Source organism: Rhyacophila brunnea, unplaced genomic scaffold (genome assembly GCF_057557595.1).
Source record: "Rhyacophila brunnea isolate RB1 unplaced genomic scaffold, BYU_Rbru_1.0 scaffold_13, whole genome shotgun sequence".
Taxonomy (NCBI): Eukaryota; Metazoa; Arthropoda; class Insecta; order Trichoptera; family Rhyacophilidae; genus Rhyacophila; species Rhyacophila brunnea.
Window position 1 is genome coordinate 22,030,786 of NW_028232785.1, and position 17,690 is coordinate 22,048,475.

The 17,690-nt window shown below is 36.1% G+C and overlaps 1 protein-coding gene across 1 annotated transcript; it reads right to left on the reverse strand.

The window, feature by feature from the left end:
- Positions 1–3,007: 3,007 nt before the first annotated feature.
- On the reverse strand, positions 3,008–17,078 carry LOC147076926 (uncharacterized). Its single transcript, XM_085941611.1, has 5 exons — positions 16,891–17,078; positions 14,901–15,041; positions 14,252–14,407; positions 7,343–7,498; positions 3,008–3,043 (listed from the first exon to the last, which is right to left on the reverse strand). The coding sequence occupies exons 1-5, from the start codon at positions 17,023–17,025 to the stop codon at positions 3,008–3,010; spliced, it is 624 nt and encodes a 207-aa protein (XP_085797737.1). The 5' UTR covers positions 17,026–17,078.
- Between the last annotated feature and the right edge of the window lie 612 nt (positions 17,079–17,690).

The following is a 17,690-nucleotide window of genomic DNA, read 5'->3' on the forward strand; positions in this document are numbered from 1 at the left end:
ATGCGAGAGATGCAACACAGTCAGTGCGGTGTCAATTACAAATATTTCGGCTTCTTGTGGCGCGAGCACGCAGGGCACTAGCCCAGATCGTCAGCGGTGGGGCAGTCTGCTCTGTCATGCCCTTTTCTAGTGCAGTGACCGCACGTTATAACCTTAGCGTTACATCCCTTCGCCATGTGTCCGTATAAGTGGCACACTTGACAAATCCGCAAAAGTCACGCACAGGGAACGAATTCCACCCCATGAAAAGTCTGCCATCATTAAGCAGCGCCTCTCGAGCCTTTCCCGGGATCGACATTATCATATGACAACGTTCGGTTTTCGGTCCCGCCTTGGGGCTCAGTTTGGTTCCAGCGTAACCCTCAGGTGCAAGGCCAGACGCCTCCTGGGCATTGTTTATGATTGCCTCGGAGGCTCTAGTTGGTTGAACCTCTGTACGGGTTACGTCACTCCAAAGAGCCCTGGGAGGAGCATTAGAAGGAACCTGCATGATAGCTCTCGTTAAGGAGGCACAATCCTTCACAATTGCCTTGTGGGCCTCCAGCTCTATCGCCATGGCCCACGTTTCATTGATTGCCATCTCAAGATCCACGGCTACTGCGTTCACGATTGCTCTGGCAATACGACTGTCCTTCCCGAGGGTGGAAAGCGCCCTCTTGATGGCAATCGTCGCCCTGGACGCACTCTCCTGAGACTCAGAGAGAATACTCAAAGCCACGGGACTGATCTCCTCGCAAGATGCTGAGGCTGAACAAACCCTTGACTTAACGCCCTTGCCCTTTGAAGTGGAAGCGCTCTGCTTGTCTTTCTCTTTTTCTTTATCAGGCCTTTTATCCTTGACCTTGGTGGCCTGCTTGGGGTCACCAATACCCTCAGCCACGTCCGACTTCCGCTTTCTAGTGGACATTCCTTCCACTTGCATGGGGTCCCCTTTGTGGTTGACCATGGCGCTAGGTAACATTCGTCACACGTTACTCACTTTTATCACTTAATAAATATTATTGTTGCAGTAATTAGGTAAACGGGGCAATAAAATTATTCAAAAACATTCAGTTTTCAGAGTTCATTGCTAGTTGGCAAGGAAAAGGTCACAATTCCCGGGAAAGTCCAAGGGGAAAACACACAAAAGTTTCACAAATCGTATTCCAAGGGCAGGCAAAGATATTAGCGAAGAAACGGGATCAAAAACTTGTGAATAGCAGGGTCAAAATTGAAGATAACGAAAGCGAAATAATAGCGATGCAAAAACACGTCCGCACGGCTCGACAGTTCAGTCTCTTCTCACGCCACCCCTGGGCAGGGGCATTATGCCACCCTATTTTTTTTATACACTAATTTTTATCATCCGTGCTCATTTTTGCGTCATTTTTGGTCACCAAGGACGTCGAAGGGCAACGGAAGTAAAGTAGACATCGAAAACCCGACAAAAAATTGCAGTCATGTCAAACCTTTTATGTTAATTAATACGTTTTGTTTCTCACCAGTGAGCTGAATTTTTTAAAGGAAAGATATTTTCGTTAATAAGTACTCAGCTTTAGTAGCTTTTTCCATATATACCAAATATTTCTTCTCGATTTTCCGCCCTTCGAGTAACTGCTACCCCCAAGTGAAGCTCAATCTGCCTACCCCGACGGACGTTGCACATTTAGGTGATGCAGGTAAAACGCACGTAGGATGCACGGTCGTGGTTGTTCGTGATGATAGAGAAGTGTTTTGTGAGTTTATTTACGGTTAGGTACATAATTACAAGAGCACAATCGGTTCAATATAATAAATACAATGGCAGTACGGTACGATATGTTTCTACCGGAAACTAATAATCGAATTTTATTTCTATTGTTAATCGTGATGAGCTATTTATCGACGTACTCACAATCAAAATAATATCTAAAAATTACTGAGCCAAACTTGAAATCGAAATGCATTAGTAGCCTGATGCTGAGTACCTCCGCTATACAGAAGTACATTGGATCATGTATAGAGCAAAACATTGTTTCATCATTTAAAACCGATCTCTATTATATAGAAGTATCTATATATATTTTATTGTACCTATCTAAAAAAAATCAATATAAAAATAAATAATATTCATCAGAATTTTGGAAAATCTGTAATAATTATGTATGGTTTTTTTACCAAACAGTGTCCGTTAGGTGTTTTTGTAAATTTATTTATTTTCAAATAAAACAAATAAATAATGGTTGTACAAATTATAATATATTTCATCATTAGAAAAGTTACAATTCAATTTAAAAAAAAATAAGATCTATTTCTCCGATATTATTCCAAACATAATAATGAAAAGCTGTCCATTACATTGCTAACAAAAAAAAAGATGTGCGGTTTGGCTCTCTAGCCTTACTACAATAAGAACATCGACAGCTCTTGCCGTTTCCTATCCCTGAGGACAATCCATGGTATTGTTATTGGGGTTTCGTCGGCGATGATTATTTTTATTACAAAATTTCCCAATCAGTTCATCTGTTCTAAGATGTTTCTGAAAAGAATGTGAGTCATCGGTTTTGTCCCGATTTAATAGGTCATAATAATTTTATTTATTAATGAAAAGTACAACATGAAAATTTATCTGATGTTATATTTTCAAAAGAACAAATCGAGTAGGTATATCTGGTGTTGATTTAAAAAGCGAATCACATTCTAGGCAGGATTTTTTCGAATTTACTTTTATAATACACATTGCTACATTAAATTATGTTTTTTCACTCGTCTACAACTTATTCATAAGAGAGAAGACGCTTTCTACTGGTGCATTAGTGCTGAGCAGACATAAAATATATTCAATAATTATACGAAAATTTTTGTGATCCAAATTATTGGCGCGAAAGTGTTTGAACAACTCCACCCAACGAGATTCGGTTGAAACATTTCCTGTGTTCCATTCAGACACTCCCTGTGTCTGTGAATTTGTAATGTGTAAGTGAATAGGTAATATTTATGTATCTTGGTCACAAGTCTCTTTCTTTTCGAAAATGGGACATTTTGGCGTTCAGAAACTGCGTTCGAGGACACCAGGACACGCCGCCTAAAAACGGGACGTCTAGTCACATTAGTTATACATGATTTATAGTTAATATCATAATATTTATTGTATATTGGGATATCCCAAGTTCAGGGCTACCTTAGGGTATTGCTTGAACTCAGGATTTACAAAAATAAGATAACAAAAGTCTTTATTTTTTTTGTAAGCACGTGGCTTTGTATTTTCAATGGTTTTTTTACAAGAAAGAAACTTATGTTAAACAGTGACATATATTTATTATTATCTTTTCTATAGTTCCTTAATTAACTATATTTTAATACCACCAATAGTCTAATAATTAATTGCCGACATTGGTTTAATTTTTGATGCCAGAGTTTGCGAACTCAACTCTACGTGTGCTCGTGATTACGATTTTTTTCCGACTGACTTTTAAATGTTTTAAAACGGTACAGTTATTGCAAAAGAACTTTAATGCTAACTCTTTTCTACTCTTACATCTTTTACATCCATTTCTTATAAACTCATAAAAAATCGTCTATAGATTTACAAGCTATTTCTATCACAAAATTAATTACAATAATTTTAATGCTATGAAACTTTAATATAATACTTAAAGCTATTGGTTTGAAATTTTATATCTAGGTACATAATGTAATTAGTATTCTAAATCTAACTTTTTACCCAGAGAGCCAGGTGATACGTCATAAGCCTTTCCTATTCTGTTAATTGACTATGTAGCCAAGTTGCACGTTTAGGCCTACAACACTTTATTTCAGCTCCCCATTGAAGACGGAAATTCCAGGAATATGTCAATATATCACACTTGAATGCCTTTTCACAAGAATAAGTAATTTTATGTCCCTTCATGTTACCTACCCATACACATAAGTATTTAGATACCTCTCACTTGAATGGCTTTTCACCTGAATTAGTCATTTTATGCAATTTCATGCTACCTAACGTTGCACATGCGTAATTCCATTGCTCACATTTGAATGTTTTTTCACCAGAAAGTAATTTTATGCAATTTCATGTTACCTGACTTTGCACATGAGAAACTGCAAAGATTAAATGGCTTTTCGTGATGACACACATAAGGTATTGCATATAATATCACTCTTGAATGCCATTTCACCAGAATGAGTCATTTTATGTACATTCATATTACCAACCTGTACACACGAGTAAATGCATTCTTCATACTTTAATTGCTTTTCACCAGAATTAGTCCGTTTATGCAATTTCATGTTACCCCACGTTAAACGCCCACGGTGGCCACGCGGCTTAAGCGATGGACTATAACGCCGTGGGTCCCAGGTTCGAATCCTGGGTCTGGCAATTACCTACACATATTGTTTTTCAATTTATGTGTGTCAGGGTATGGACCTAATAGGTTGAGCAAGTGGCTGACATCCATTTCTCATAAAAAACAAAAGCTGTCAATACAAACCTCTACAATGTGGAGGCCCATATGATCCTATAAGGATCGGATATGGTCGAAAGAAAAGAAGAAAGATTGTGTAGACGAGTAATTGCACTACTCACATTTAAATGGTTTGTCTCCGTAATGAGTCATTTTATGTACCTTTATGTTACCTACCTGAACACATGAGTATATGAGTACATTTTATGTACTTTCAAGTCACCAGACCTTGCACTTGAGTAATTACATAGCTAACATTTGAATGGCTTTTCACCAGAATGTTTCATTTTATGTGTCTTCATGTTACCTACGTATATACATGAGTAGTCGCATTTCTCACATTTCAATGGCTTCTCGCTAGAATGAGTCATTTTATGTAATTTCATCTGATTTGACCTTGCACTTGAGTAATTGCATTCCTCACACTTGAATGGCTTTTCACCAGAATGAGTCATTTTATGCAATTTCATGTTACCTGATTTTGCACACGAGTAATTGCACTCCTCACACTTAAATGGCTTTTCACCAGAATGAGTCATTTTATGCAATTTCATGTTACCTGAGGTTGCACATGAGTAATTGCATTCCTCACATTTGAATGGCTTTTCACCAGAATGAGTCATTTTATGGAGTTTCAGGCTATCTGACCTCGCACATGAGTAATTGCATTCCACACATTTAAATGGCTTTTCGCTAGAATGAGTCATTTTATGCAATTTCATATTTCGTGACGACACACTTGAGTAATGGCATTCCACACACTTAAATGGCTTTTCACCAGAATGAGTCATTTTATGCAATTTCATGCTACCCGACGACACAGATGAGTAATTACAAAGCTTACATTTAAATGGCTTTTCACCAGAATGTTTCATTTTATGTGCCTTCATGTTACCTACGTATACACATGAGTAGTCGCACTTCTCACATTTCAATGGCTTTTCGTTAGAATGAGTCATTTTATGCAATTTCATGTGATTTGACCTTGCACTTAAGTAATTGCATTCCTCACACTTGAATGGCTTTTCACCAGAATGAGTGATTTTATGCATTTTCATGTGATTTGACCTTGCACTTGAGTAATTGCATTCTTCACACTTGAATGGTTTTTCACCGGAATGAGTCATTTTATGCAATTTCATGCTAGCTGATGTTGCACATGAGTAATTGCATTCCTCACACTTGAATGGTTTTTCACAAGAATGAGTCATTTTATGCAATTTCATGTTACCTGATTGTGTAGACGAATAATTGCAATCCTTACATTTAAAAGGTTTGTCTCCGGAATGAGTCATTTGATGCAATTTCAAGCTACCTGAGGTCGCACATGAGTAATTGCATTCCTTACACTTGAATGGCTTTTCACCAGAATGAGTCATTTTATGCAATTTCATGCTACCCGACGACACAGATACATAATTACATAGCTCACATTGAAATGGCTTTTCGCCAGAATGTTTCATTTTATGTATCTTCATGTTACCCACGTGTACACATGAGTAGTTGCATTCCTCACATTTGAATGGCTTTTCGCTAGAATGGGTCATTTTATGCAATTTCATGTGATCTGACCTTGCACTTGAGTAATTGCATTCCTCACACTTGAATGGCTTTTTACCAGAATGAGTCATTTTATGAAATTTCATCTTACCTGATTTTGCACACGAGTAATTGCACTCCTCACACTTGAATGGCTTTTCACCAGAATGAATCAATTTATGCAATTTAAGGCTACGCAATGACAGAGATGCGTAATTACATAGCTCACATTTAAATGGCTTTTCACCAGAATGAGTCAATTTATGTACTTTCAAGTCACCTGACCTTGCACTTGAGTAATGGCATTTCTCACATTTGAATGGCTTTTCACCAGAATGTTTCATTTTATGTGCCTTCATGTTACCTATGTGTACACATGAGTAGTCGCAATCCTCACATTTGAATGGCTTTTCACCAGAATGAATAATTTTATGCAATTTCATGCTATCTGACCTCGCACATGAGTAATTGCATTCCACACACTTCAATGGCTTTTCACCAGAATGTGTCATTTTATGCAATTTCATACTACTTGACGTTGCACATGAGTATTTGCATTCCTCACACTTGAATGGTTTTTCACCAGAATGAGTCATTTTATGCAATTTCATGCTACTGGACGTTGCACATGAGTAAATGCATTCCTCACACTTGAACGGTTTTTCACCAGAATGAGTCATTTTATGCGATTTCATGCTACCCGACGACACAGATGCATAATTACATAGCTCACATTTGAATGGCTTTTCACCAGAATGTTTCATTTTATGTGCCTTCATGTTACTAGACTTTGCACATGAGAAACTACAGACCTCACATTTGAATGGCTTTTCACCAGAATGAGTCATTTTATGCATTTTCATGTGATTTGACCTTGCACTTGAGTAATTGCATTCCTCACACTTAAATGGCTTTTCACCAGTATGAGTCATTTTATGCAATTTCATGCTAACTGGCGATGCACAAAGGTAATTGCAATCCTCACATTTAAATGATTTGTCTCCAGAATGATTCATTTTGTGTGATTTCATGTGACATAACTTTACACATGAGTAATTGCACTTGTCACATTTAAACGTTTTTTCAACTAAATGGGTCACATCTTGACTCTTCATGTGACAAAATCGTTTCCATAAGTAATTACTTTTAACACATTTAAACAGCCTAGATTTGGAATTACTCATTTTCGCTAATGTGTTTTCATGTAATGATTTGTGTAGTTTCATTTGGTCGAACGATTGAAAAAAATCAAAACATATACTACACACGAAATTTTTTTTATAAAACGATTTTTTTTCCAATTCTATAACAGCTTCTAATACTTCAGGGATTTTCACATTCGATTGAGAAATATCACCTCTAGCAGTGCGACAGATTACGTTTATATCTCTAAACCTTTCATTGTATTCCAGGACATCTTTCTTAATATCATGTTCGTCGATCTGCAGGTCTTCCCAAGGATCTTGGATATCAGTATTCTCCGACAACGATTTGAGACCCAAAATGCTGGTCGTTACTGAGTTTCCGGGGACAAACTGAAAAAAACAACCATTTACAAAGAGTAATCAGTTGGTGCGTCGATATTATAAAAATTATAAAATAACACCATTTGAAGACTTGAGACCAAACGTTACACTAGAAAACTTTGATAATAGAATGTCGGCAAAACGAAATTGTGAAAGTCGAGAGTATACCTACCTGCGTGCTAAGGAAAATATATTTCGACTTTTGCGGAAGAGAGTTGCACGCTCAAGTGCAAATGCCTAAAAAGTTGCATTGCAGATTGGGTATTTTGTGACTAGGGATTCTTATCCCAGGATCCCGAATCCCGGAATCTTGGGATCCTGAACTATTTTCGATACCTATGAATCCCGGGATTGGTTTACATAATCCTAAAACTTTCGGAATTGATTATTTTTATCAATTTTTATGAAAAATAAAATAAAAATGAAAATATAACAGAAAAAATTCTTTTAATAACATATAAATACATTATGTTATTTTTTCATAAATAAATAGGGATTTCAGCCACTTGGACTATAACGCCGTGGGACCCAGGTTCGAAACCTGGGTCTGGCAAGTACACATAGATTGAACTTACACATTATTAACAATAAATGTTTTAAAGAGTATTAATCATACTAGATTATTTTTGACCGATTTTATCTATGTTATTTGTGTATATAATTTTTTTATATTAACTATTGACAAAAAAGCATATTTCAGGATCGCCAAATTGTAATTCCGAAATCCCGAGATCAAGGTTTTGGCTCGGGATTGGGTTCCCTACTTGACTGACTATATTGTACCTATGACTACCATTGTTCCATGATGTAAAATACGCGTTTCATAATCTATCGTGTTAAGAGGGTTTTTTGTGTAGGTATGTCATGAGTTTTAGTATTTCGAGCGAGTTCTGATGATCCATTAGTGTATTTAAAGTCTCAGGATTTATATCATTTGATCCGTCTACTTGCATCATCGCGTTAAACGATTCTACTTTTCAAAACCACTTATAATGACGAATCTAAAACAAAAAGTAATGTCCACCAAATATCCGCAGGAAGCAGATACATTTGCTTGTCCGCCCAAAAGGGTATTCCTTCGGAAATCATTAATTTGTGTGATCATAATATCACATAATTTATATTTAATATAATAAACTCTAGCAAATACCTACCTAAATATTAAAGGCAGAACTGTATATTTGGCGCACCAGCTTATCAAGGCCAAATCTCAAGGAACGAAAACCAAACCAACGAAGTAATCGTAATTTACTTCGCCTAATTGGGATAGTAAATTTAAGATCACCACACATGCCGGAATCATTATTGAACTGACTCTTAAAAATATCAACAGAGTTGACTACAAGACAGCAATTTATAGCACAAAACCAATTTTATAGTCACTCTTTTACAACGTAAATCATCAAAAGTTGAGTAGAATTATATTCCGTAGTCTTTAATGTATTCAATTTTCAGGAACTTTTCTATACAAATAATTCTAGAAGCAAGCTTAATAAAATCTATCTATCATTTTAATAATATATAAAATCAAATTCGAGCCTAAAATCATTATCGGTAATAGATAATTCAATTCGAAAGACAGTCAGCATAAAAGCAAGCTGTTTTAAAACTTAAAGCAAGAGAGCCATATGTCGTGTGTTGCTGCCAAAAGTAGGTAAGTCAATAAATTAGGAATTTCGAGTTAACAATGGATTATGTGTCTATCTATATATATAAAACAAAGTCGGGTTAATTACACCATTTATAACTCAAGAACGGCTGGACAGATTTTTATCATCTTTGATTTGTTGGATTTGTCTCCGCCCCGAATAGCATAATAACTATTAAAACATTGGATAAATCACGGAAAAAATTAATAATGAAGAAAATTATTTTTTTAATACATTTTGACATTTTGAACAATGAACCTAGCGCATTCGAAATCAGAAGAAAATCACAAAAAATTCAAATCTGTATACAACGCCATCTCTGATACATGACAGAAACAATAAACAAGAAACAAACAAACAAAAGAAAGAATGATAGTCGAATTTTACTGTCAATGGTGTAGTGTGCCCAACATTTCGTGCTTCATGTTAACAGCTCAATTTGCTTGAAAACGATACTCATTGGGATATGACAATCGTTGAAATAATTGTTTTTGCATTTCCAAGTCAGATACGCACATTATTTCGACATGCAACCCATTAAATCCACCTGAACTGTGGAACAAGTAGAAGGATGACATGTCAGAAGACATTTTACATCGAATTCGTGTCAGTTCAGGAAATCCCGATCGCATGGTGATTGAGGAGATACATAACCAGCCTTTGCTTTTGATTGAATACATGTGTTACCTCATATGCGGCAGTTTTTTAGTCAAGTTAGGAATGCCAACGCCACATCGTGGAATGAAGGACGCTTTCAATCGAGAATTGGAACGTAAACGTGAATATGATCGAGATGCATTGAACCAATAAGTTCGAACGAATGTACTACTGTTGACTACATTAATGAAGGCAATTGATGATGGAAATGGTGGCTTATTTTTCCTCGACGCGCCCGGTGGAACTGGGAAGACATTCCTCATGTCATTGATTTTGGCTACTGTTCTTGCGAGATCCAAAAATGCTGTAGCAGTTGGTTCTTTCGGGATAGCGGTCACGTTGCTAGAAGGATGCCGAACGCCTCATTCAAAGTTGAAATTGCCCTTAAACCTGCAAACGACTGAAAAACCAACATGCAACATTGCGAAAAACTCAGTAATGGCCAAAGTTTTGTTAGCAAGTAAAATCATCACCCGGGATGAATGCGCAATGGCGCACAAACGCGCATTGAAAGCACTCCATCGAGCTATGAAATATCTGCGTAATGACTCAAGAAGTTTTGGACGCGCAATGATTTTACTATCTGGCGATTTCCGCCAAACACTACCAGTCATTCCAAGATCGACCGCTGCCGATGAAATAAATGCTTGCCTTAAATGATCGACCCTGTGGCGCTATGTGAAGAAACTTTAGCTGACGACAAATATGCGAATTGCATTGCTAAACGATCTATCTGCCGAAGATTTCTCCAAGCAATTGCTGACTATCGGTAACGGCCGTGTTCCTGTCGATGAATCGAACGGATTGATTTCGTTTCCGCTGAATTTTTGTAATTTCATCTCAACTAAAAGCGGGACTACACCGGAAACTTTTGTTGCCAACCTCATAAAATTTAACGGCTATGTCTCGGAATAGGGTAATAAAATCGAAGGTGTTGCTACTTGTTGACGTTGCTCGTTTGTCCACACAGAGAGGCAACATGTCGCGGCAACGTAATTTTTTCTTGTAAGCCACGGAACGTTCGCCTGATTATTATTATTTATTCGCATTTGTTGCGAGTGCGGGACACCTGCTATACCTACCTATCAAAACGCGCTCGATATTTGCGGCTGGGACTCATACACACTTTAAAATGTAGGTACATATTACAGTGAAATAAATATAGGTACTTATAGCTACCTATATTGCAATCTCAAAGGCGTTGGTGATCTGACACGGATAACTCAAAATAGGTAGATGTAGGTTAGTACCTACTTCAATTTGGTCGATATAAACCTTAGAGAAAAAAACGACATCCAAATTATTATTTTACTTTACTATAAATTCTTAATAAAAAGATAAACCATACCAATACGATAATAATCGATATCATTGTCTTAATCATGATATATTATTTTAAATCAAACCTCGATGCAGATGTAGGTAGGTACATGTAACATGACTCAGAGTACAGGAAAGAGTCAGGAAACACTTACATGTAGGTAATCGTAATCATTCTTACCCAATGTCATTGTTCTTACCTATCAAAGAATTATCGTTATATTATTTATTGCTCGCGCGCAGTGTTGCCATGTCTACTGAAATTTTGGTCAGGAAAAGAAGAAATTATGATATTTGCGAAGAATAAAAGTCACTTTTTACATGATTTTTTAAAAGACACTAATTGTGAGCTTCTGTCAATATGCACGCTTTCACCAAACACAATCGTTGAATTTCGTACATTTTTGTCAATCTACTGATATTTTGAAAATTTTAATTGGAACACTTCTCGCGTGTTATAATAATGATGCAATTAGGGATTTCAATACCGGTACATATTTCATAACCGGTATTCAATTATTTATCGATACCGAAATACCAGTTTCAAAAATCCAATATACCGGTATTTTTGGTATTAAGAAACCGTAAGTACACGTGTATGTTTTTCGAAAATGAATGTAATATTATTTTGTCATTACTTACTTCTACATACTATATTAAATTTAATGTATAGGACAGGACGACAATGTAGTTAAATAATATTAAAATAAAATCCCTCAATTAATATACTTATATAATTGTCGCGATGAATTAACATATTTCAAAAAAGAAAATATTCATGGTGAATATTTCCAATTGTTCTATAACTATTGATGCAACGTTGATAGTACATCCAGCAAACGTTGAATTTCAGCAAGGTTTTCTGTACCCGGACTTATGGTATTTGTAAAAAATAGCAGTTCTAAAATATCTATACTAATGATCTATACATTATTACAAAGGTCATCATAATAAAAAAATGTAGTTAGGTTCTTTGGGTTGCTATACAATAGTGTTTTAAATAGATGTTAATAGTCATATTTATTGATAGGTACTTCTTTATTCTATAATATGTTTTGACGAATACCGGTATTCAATAAGAAATTCTGAAATACCGGTATTGATATATTCATTCGGTAATCCCTAGATACAATTGATTTCGAATCACCGCGTGTACACATACAATGTATTGTCAATTCCAACCGCATTGGATATATTTACCCAAGCGTCGTGGTTAGAATTGCGGCACTTGTGATTGGGATGTTTTGGGTCCCATACACACCTTTCTTCTCTGTAATGTTCAATAGCTGTGATAATTTTATCATTGTCCCAATGTGCCATGATTTACCAGTGTGTAGGTATGTAATATGACTAATATGTAATAACACAAAAACAAAAGAACCACCGCCGCTGTTTCACGTGTTCCCTCAATGAAATATATAAAATGAATGACACTACAATAAAATTAAATCCGTCCAAAAAATATAGATACCTACTTTGTGTACCGATATCGATATATTGCCGGTATCTATACTTTCTTTCGATGCCAATATTGATTGATATTCGATTGTTTGGACAAACATCATTTGATAATTTATGATAATTGGTACCGATATTTGCGAGTATTAATTTTTTGACCGCATTGACAGGTACTGTTTCTTTTCTCCAATACTCCAATGTTAATTAGTATTTTGAATTATTATTCATGCATATTTCAATTATTTTTTACAGTTTCTACGTATGCGTACGTTAAAATGACTTGCGATATTGCATCCATAGATAATATAACCCAATCCTCATTATGGCCTCATTATGACCTCAGCTTTTTTGACCAGAGCCTTTTTTTTAAAGGGAGGCGTAGTAAGATGAAGTTTGGAAACCCCTGCTTTATAATACGTACGCGTTGTTTCTCAGAATTTTTTTTCGAGATTTAAGAGAGTAAAATACTATTTTGATTCTGTAAAAAATGTCACAAAATGCGTAATAAATAACTAATCAAAATAAGTGCTAGACATATGCTCCAATTGATTGGCAATCGCTACCTACACGGAAGAATAAAGAGTAAAAAATACAGAGTCGATATCACTAAATTCCAGTACCTACTCACGTAGCACTTATTATAATCAACTGGTATGTGAATTGTATTAAGAATAATTTTATTATTAATGAATCATTAAGTGTGTTGCTCGCTCTTTGATAAAATACCGACGCTGCTTGAAACAAGCGTCGACAATTCTCGACATCAACATGTAAGTGAAATACGATTCCTAAAACGATAAAAGTAATTGAAACTCGGGAACTCGAGCGATTATTTTTATGATGAGTGACCTCATTTTGAGATGTTGCCACTTGTATATTTCAGTGAGGACGTTGTTGTCAACTCCGACATTTGTCAACTTATTTCAACAAACGATTAATGTAATTTATGGTCCAATAAAATATGATAATTATCGTTAAATTTTATGAGGTTGAGAACAAAAGTTTCCGGTCAGTACAAGGACGAACTTACCAACAAAGTGTTACCGTACATCATTGCTAACCACAAAAATCACAATTGGTTGAGTGAACGAGCATTCTTGCGGCAAAGAACAAAGATGTGGATAACTTAAACTTCACAATTCATAATCAAATCGTTGGTCCACTGCATTCCTTCAAATCTATCGACTGTGTAACAAACGAAGACGAAGCAACCAACTATCCAACTGAATTTTTAAACTCATTGGATCTGCCTGGCTTGCCACCCCACAATTTACAACTGAAGGTTGACTCGGTAGTCATCATGCTTTAAAATCTAAACCAACCAAAACTATGTAATGGAACGCGCTTGGTGGTGAAAAAACTCATGGGCAATGTGATTCACGCGACGACGCGAATCAAAGAAATGTTCAAAGGTGAGGAAGTTCTCATTCCAGGAATTTCGATGATCCCAACCGATATGCCATTCGAGTTCAATTGTTTAGTTCAATTGTTCAAATTGACAAATTCAATTTCCAATTCATCTTGCATTCGGCATGACGATAAATAAATTACAAGGCCAAACCTTGAGTGTTTGTGGCCTGAATCTAAAAAATGAATGGACAGGACACGCATACAGTAGAGCAACTTTTCATTGAATCCTATCATAGTTCGATATAAGTAAGTATTGGACAAAACTAACCTGAAATGCGAGACTATCAGTGTCGGGAATCTCTTGTTTCATATAAATGCTGGTGTCCGGACTGTTTGGGCGCTCTCCGGCTACATTGCATCTATTCTCCCTTTCCGCGTCTGATTCGCTTACATCTGGTTCGGCTTTGGCATCCATTTTACGTACCTATTTAACACGGAAATGATTAATTTTTTTTCATGCAGTATAAGCACAATAGACATAAGTCACCAACTGTAAATAAAATCATAGATAGACCATAAGTTCCATAGATAAAAAATTATGCATTTGCACACCACTCGGCGGTGCTGCCATCGTTTGTAGCAAAATTTGAGTGTGCGATACAAGAAATGCAAATAATAAACTATTTCCGCAAAAATTAGTGTGGTTATACTGATAACAAGTTTATTATTTTTTTCTTCTGCTGCGAACCATAGCAACAAAATGGCGGCTCGCGTCCTAGTTTCAAGTCTTAAGTAAAGTCGCTTACATAACAAACATAGTACACGTCATTTGTCGATGATTTACGTTCATAGTAATAGTTATTATATATAAACACGTAATCCGTTAATAATTCTTAAATACCTAAACTATCAACATACAAACTTTTGGCGGCGACCCCACCACAAAAGCCCCTGGCAGAGGTAAAAAAAACACCTACTTGATTAATTGGTCTATTATATACTGTGTAAGAGCTTCCAGGTTGGGGGTTTTCATTGCTGAACTGATACGTTGAGTCATTAAAATCCTCTTCTTTGATTTCAGGTACTTCAGATTTGATATACGACTCGACTGGAAGGTTCTGAAAAAAATATATTTTATTATTACATAACGAATACAATGATCAAGTTAATGTGAGCTTAAATCTTCAGAAAGGTTATTAATTCATAATGAACTTGGAGCAAGAACTTCCAGGTTGGGGGTTTTGATTAATGATCTCTCACTTCAAATCTTTAAAGAATTCTTCAACTAGTTGAAAAATATTCTCAGATTTGATATATATCTCTTTGACTGGAGGATTCTAAAAATAAAAACAATATGTCAAAGAAAGCATTTCTCAAAAGTACCTATAATCGTTCCTTCATTCGTCGCCCTTTATAATAAGTCACCCCAAAGCAATGCTAAGGATTGCTGGTTTGCCAGTTTAACTGTGACCGTTGGCCGGATCGCACATCAAAACTCGTCTCGTCTCCAACGTGTCGAAAACGTCGATGTGACGTCATCGTTATTCACAAACATACGTTGATTGGTCGAATGTGACTTTTTAGTTTGATAAAAAAACATCTAGTGCCGCTATCAACAGATCGCACGCCTCTCGGACTGCGAGTCAAAGACAACAGAATGCATACGAACAACTACGAATTGGTCATTCCTATACCTGCTCGCCGGTCGCCGCATCCAAATATCTATACGTTTCAATAGGTTACATGAGATGTCGCTAAGTAGATGTGCGCGGTCTTCTAATGCGACATCGGATCGACGTTCCTATAAGGTTTGATTTATGGCTGTGCGGCAGACGAGCGAGTTTAGATATGAGAGACGGCTTATATGATTAACTAGTTTATATGAGTATATCTGTATTATACACACTTATTATTAACCCGGTCAGAATATTCATAGAAAATTATAATTTAGGGACATATCTGTAATATGTTTCGTGCGAAGACTGCCTTAGCACTAGCACAAATCAAACATGTTTCGTATTCGAAATGGCCATTGTACCCAGTAATAAAAAATACTTTTAAGAAGTACAAGATGGCTGCATATGTATTTACATTTATATTTAAATTGACTGATTGGTAGATCTAGACTGTAAAAAACTTGTGCGCATCTATTCTATACACAAGATTCCTATCGAGGGTATTTTATCATATTTATGTAAGTACCTATTGAGGCGGTTAATTGGGTTAGGTTAGGTAGAGTAGATACGTAAAATATTTCACCGTGACACAGTTCGCCGTGAGCTTACTATCGGAAAGAGGTGACAGTATACTATACGGTTTCCAATTTTATTAGATTCAATATGAAGGTACCTATTAAATTCAATTGTCATGGCTGATTTTAGCAAAATTCAAGAATGAAAACGTAACAATTTATAACCTAATATATCGGCTATTTTCATAATTTGTTTGCTGCTGGCTTCCTGGAAAGTGTAAACCGACAAAAGCCGTGTTTTATTTAGACATGAATTAAGTCAGAACCTACCTACTATACGACCCAAAGAGGTTGGACGGTCTAAACGGCCATGTATTTCCTATACAACGTTTCACTGTGAAGTGTGATTCGTCAAACTGCATACCACGTACCTACAAGTTTCCATTATGTCAACTGTCTGAACTGTCAAAAAGTGCTATGTTTTAACAACACCTCTCTTAGCTGTGTTAACTTTTAGAGCGAGATACAGTTTTGAAGGCTAATTTATTGTAACAATTATAAGACTCAATACATAAATATGATAAACTACCCTCGATAGCAGCTTGTGTATCGAATAGATGCGATGAAGAAAGTATACTTCAGCAATGTAAAATGATTTTAACCCATTATAAATAGTGGAGCTGTTTTTTTTTCACCCAAACATTCGTAAATTTAAGTAACATCCATTAGATGGGCTTTTTTATTTAATCTATTACATATAGTTCAGTAAAACTAACCTCAAATATGCATCTTTCATTGTCGGGATTCTCTTTCTTAACGTCTGGGCTGTTTGGAGACTCTGTGGGTACCTCAAACCAATGCCGCGGTTCTGCCACAGATCTGCCTTCATCTGATTCACGTTTGACATCCATTTTACGTGTTTAAATCGAAAAAATATTGTCAATGGACTAGGTATAATTACTCTCATCCGTGACGTTTAGGACTTACTAGGGCTGTCTAGATTTGTCAATACTTTTTCACCAATACTTGGATCGTTACTTTTATTCCGATATGATATCGACACCACTCCTACCTCAAACAGATTAATAAATCATTGAAGAATCAAAACAGCCTTTTAATTATATAAAAAAAAAAATAGCTGTAAACAGATTCTTCCTCGTTAAGTTTATGAAGACAGCCAAAAGTAATAAGTAGGTAGGTAATAATATAATATATTTTTTAATGATAAAGTAATGATCACGTAAAACTGCGTTAAATGACGAGATGCCAAGTTACCTATAAATCTTCAACCAGGGCTCGAAATGGACCGGTGCGCCGTTCCTGTTCGGAAAAAATTATCACTCCATCTCGTGGAATGAACAACTTGACTGTCTGAGAATTGCGGATATATAGTTGAGAATGTCGACGAATTGAAAGGTGCCCTTGCGGTGGGTAGGATGGAAGAGCTTGGCAGAATTGTAAAGTGCTAACAAGATTGGAGTGAGGGATTTTAGATGAGAAGATGCGAAATGACAGCGAGTCGCAGTCAAAGCTTCTGTAAAATCAACAACAACAATCGTCCACGGCCTGACGCCAC

Excerpts from the sequence above, each read along its gene's own strand:
- LOC147076926 (XM_085941611.1), bottom strand. The coding sequence starts at position 17,025 with ATGGATGTCAAACGTGAATCAGATGAAGGCAGATCTGTGGCAGAACCG. Across the intron at positions 15,042-16,890 it reads ATGAAAGATGCATATTTGAG|AACCTTCCAGTCGAGTCGTA; the intron begins GTTAGTTTTACT and ends TATTTTTTTCAG. Across the intron at positions 7,499-14,251 it reads CTGATAGTCTCGCATTTCAG|TTTGTCCCCGGAAACTCAGT; the intron begins GTTAGTTTTGTC and ends TGTTTTTTTCAG.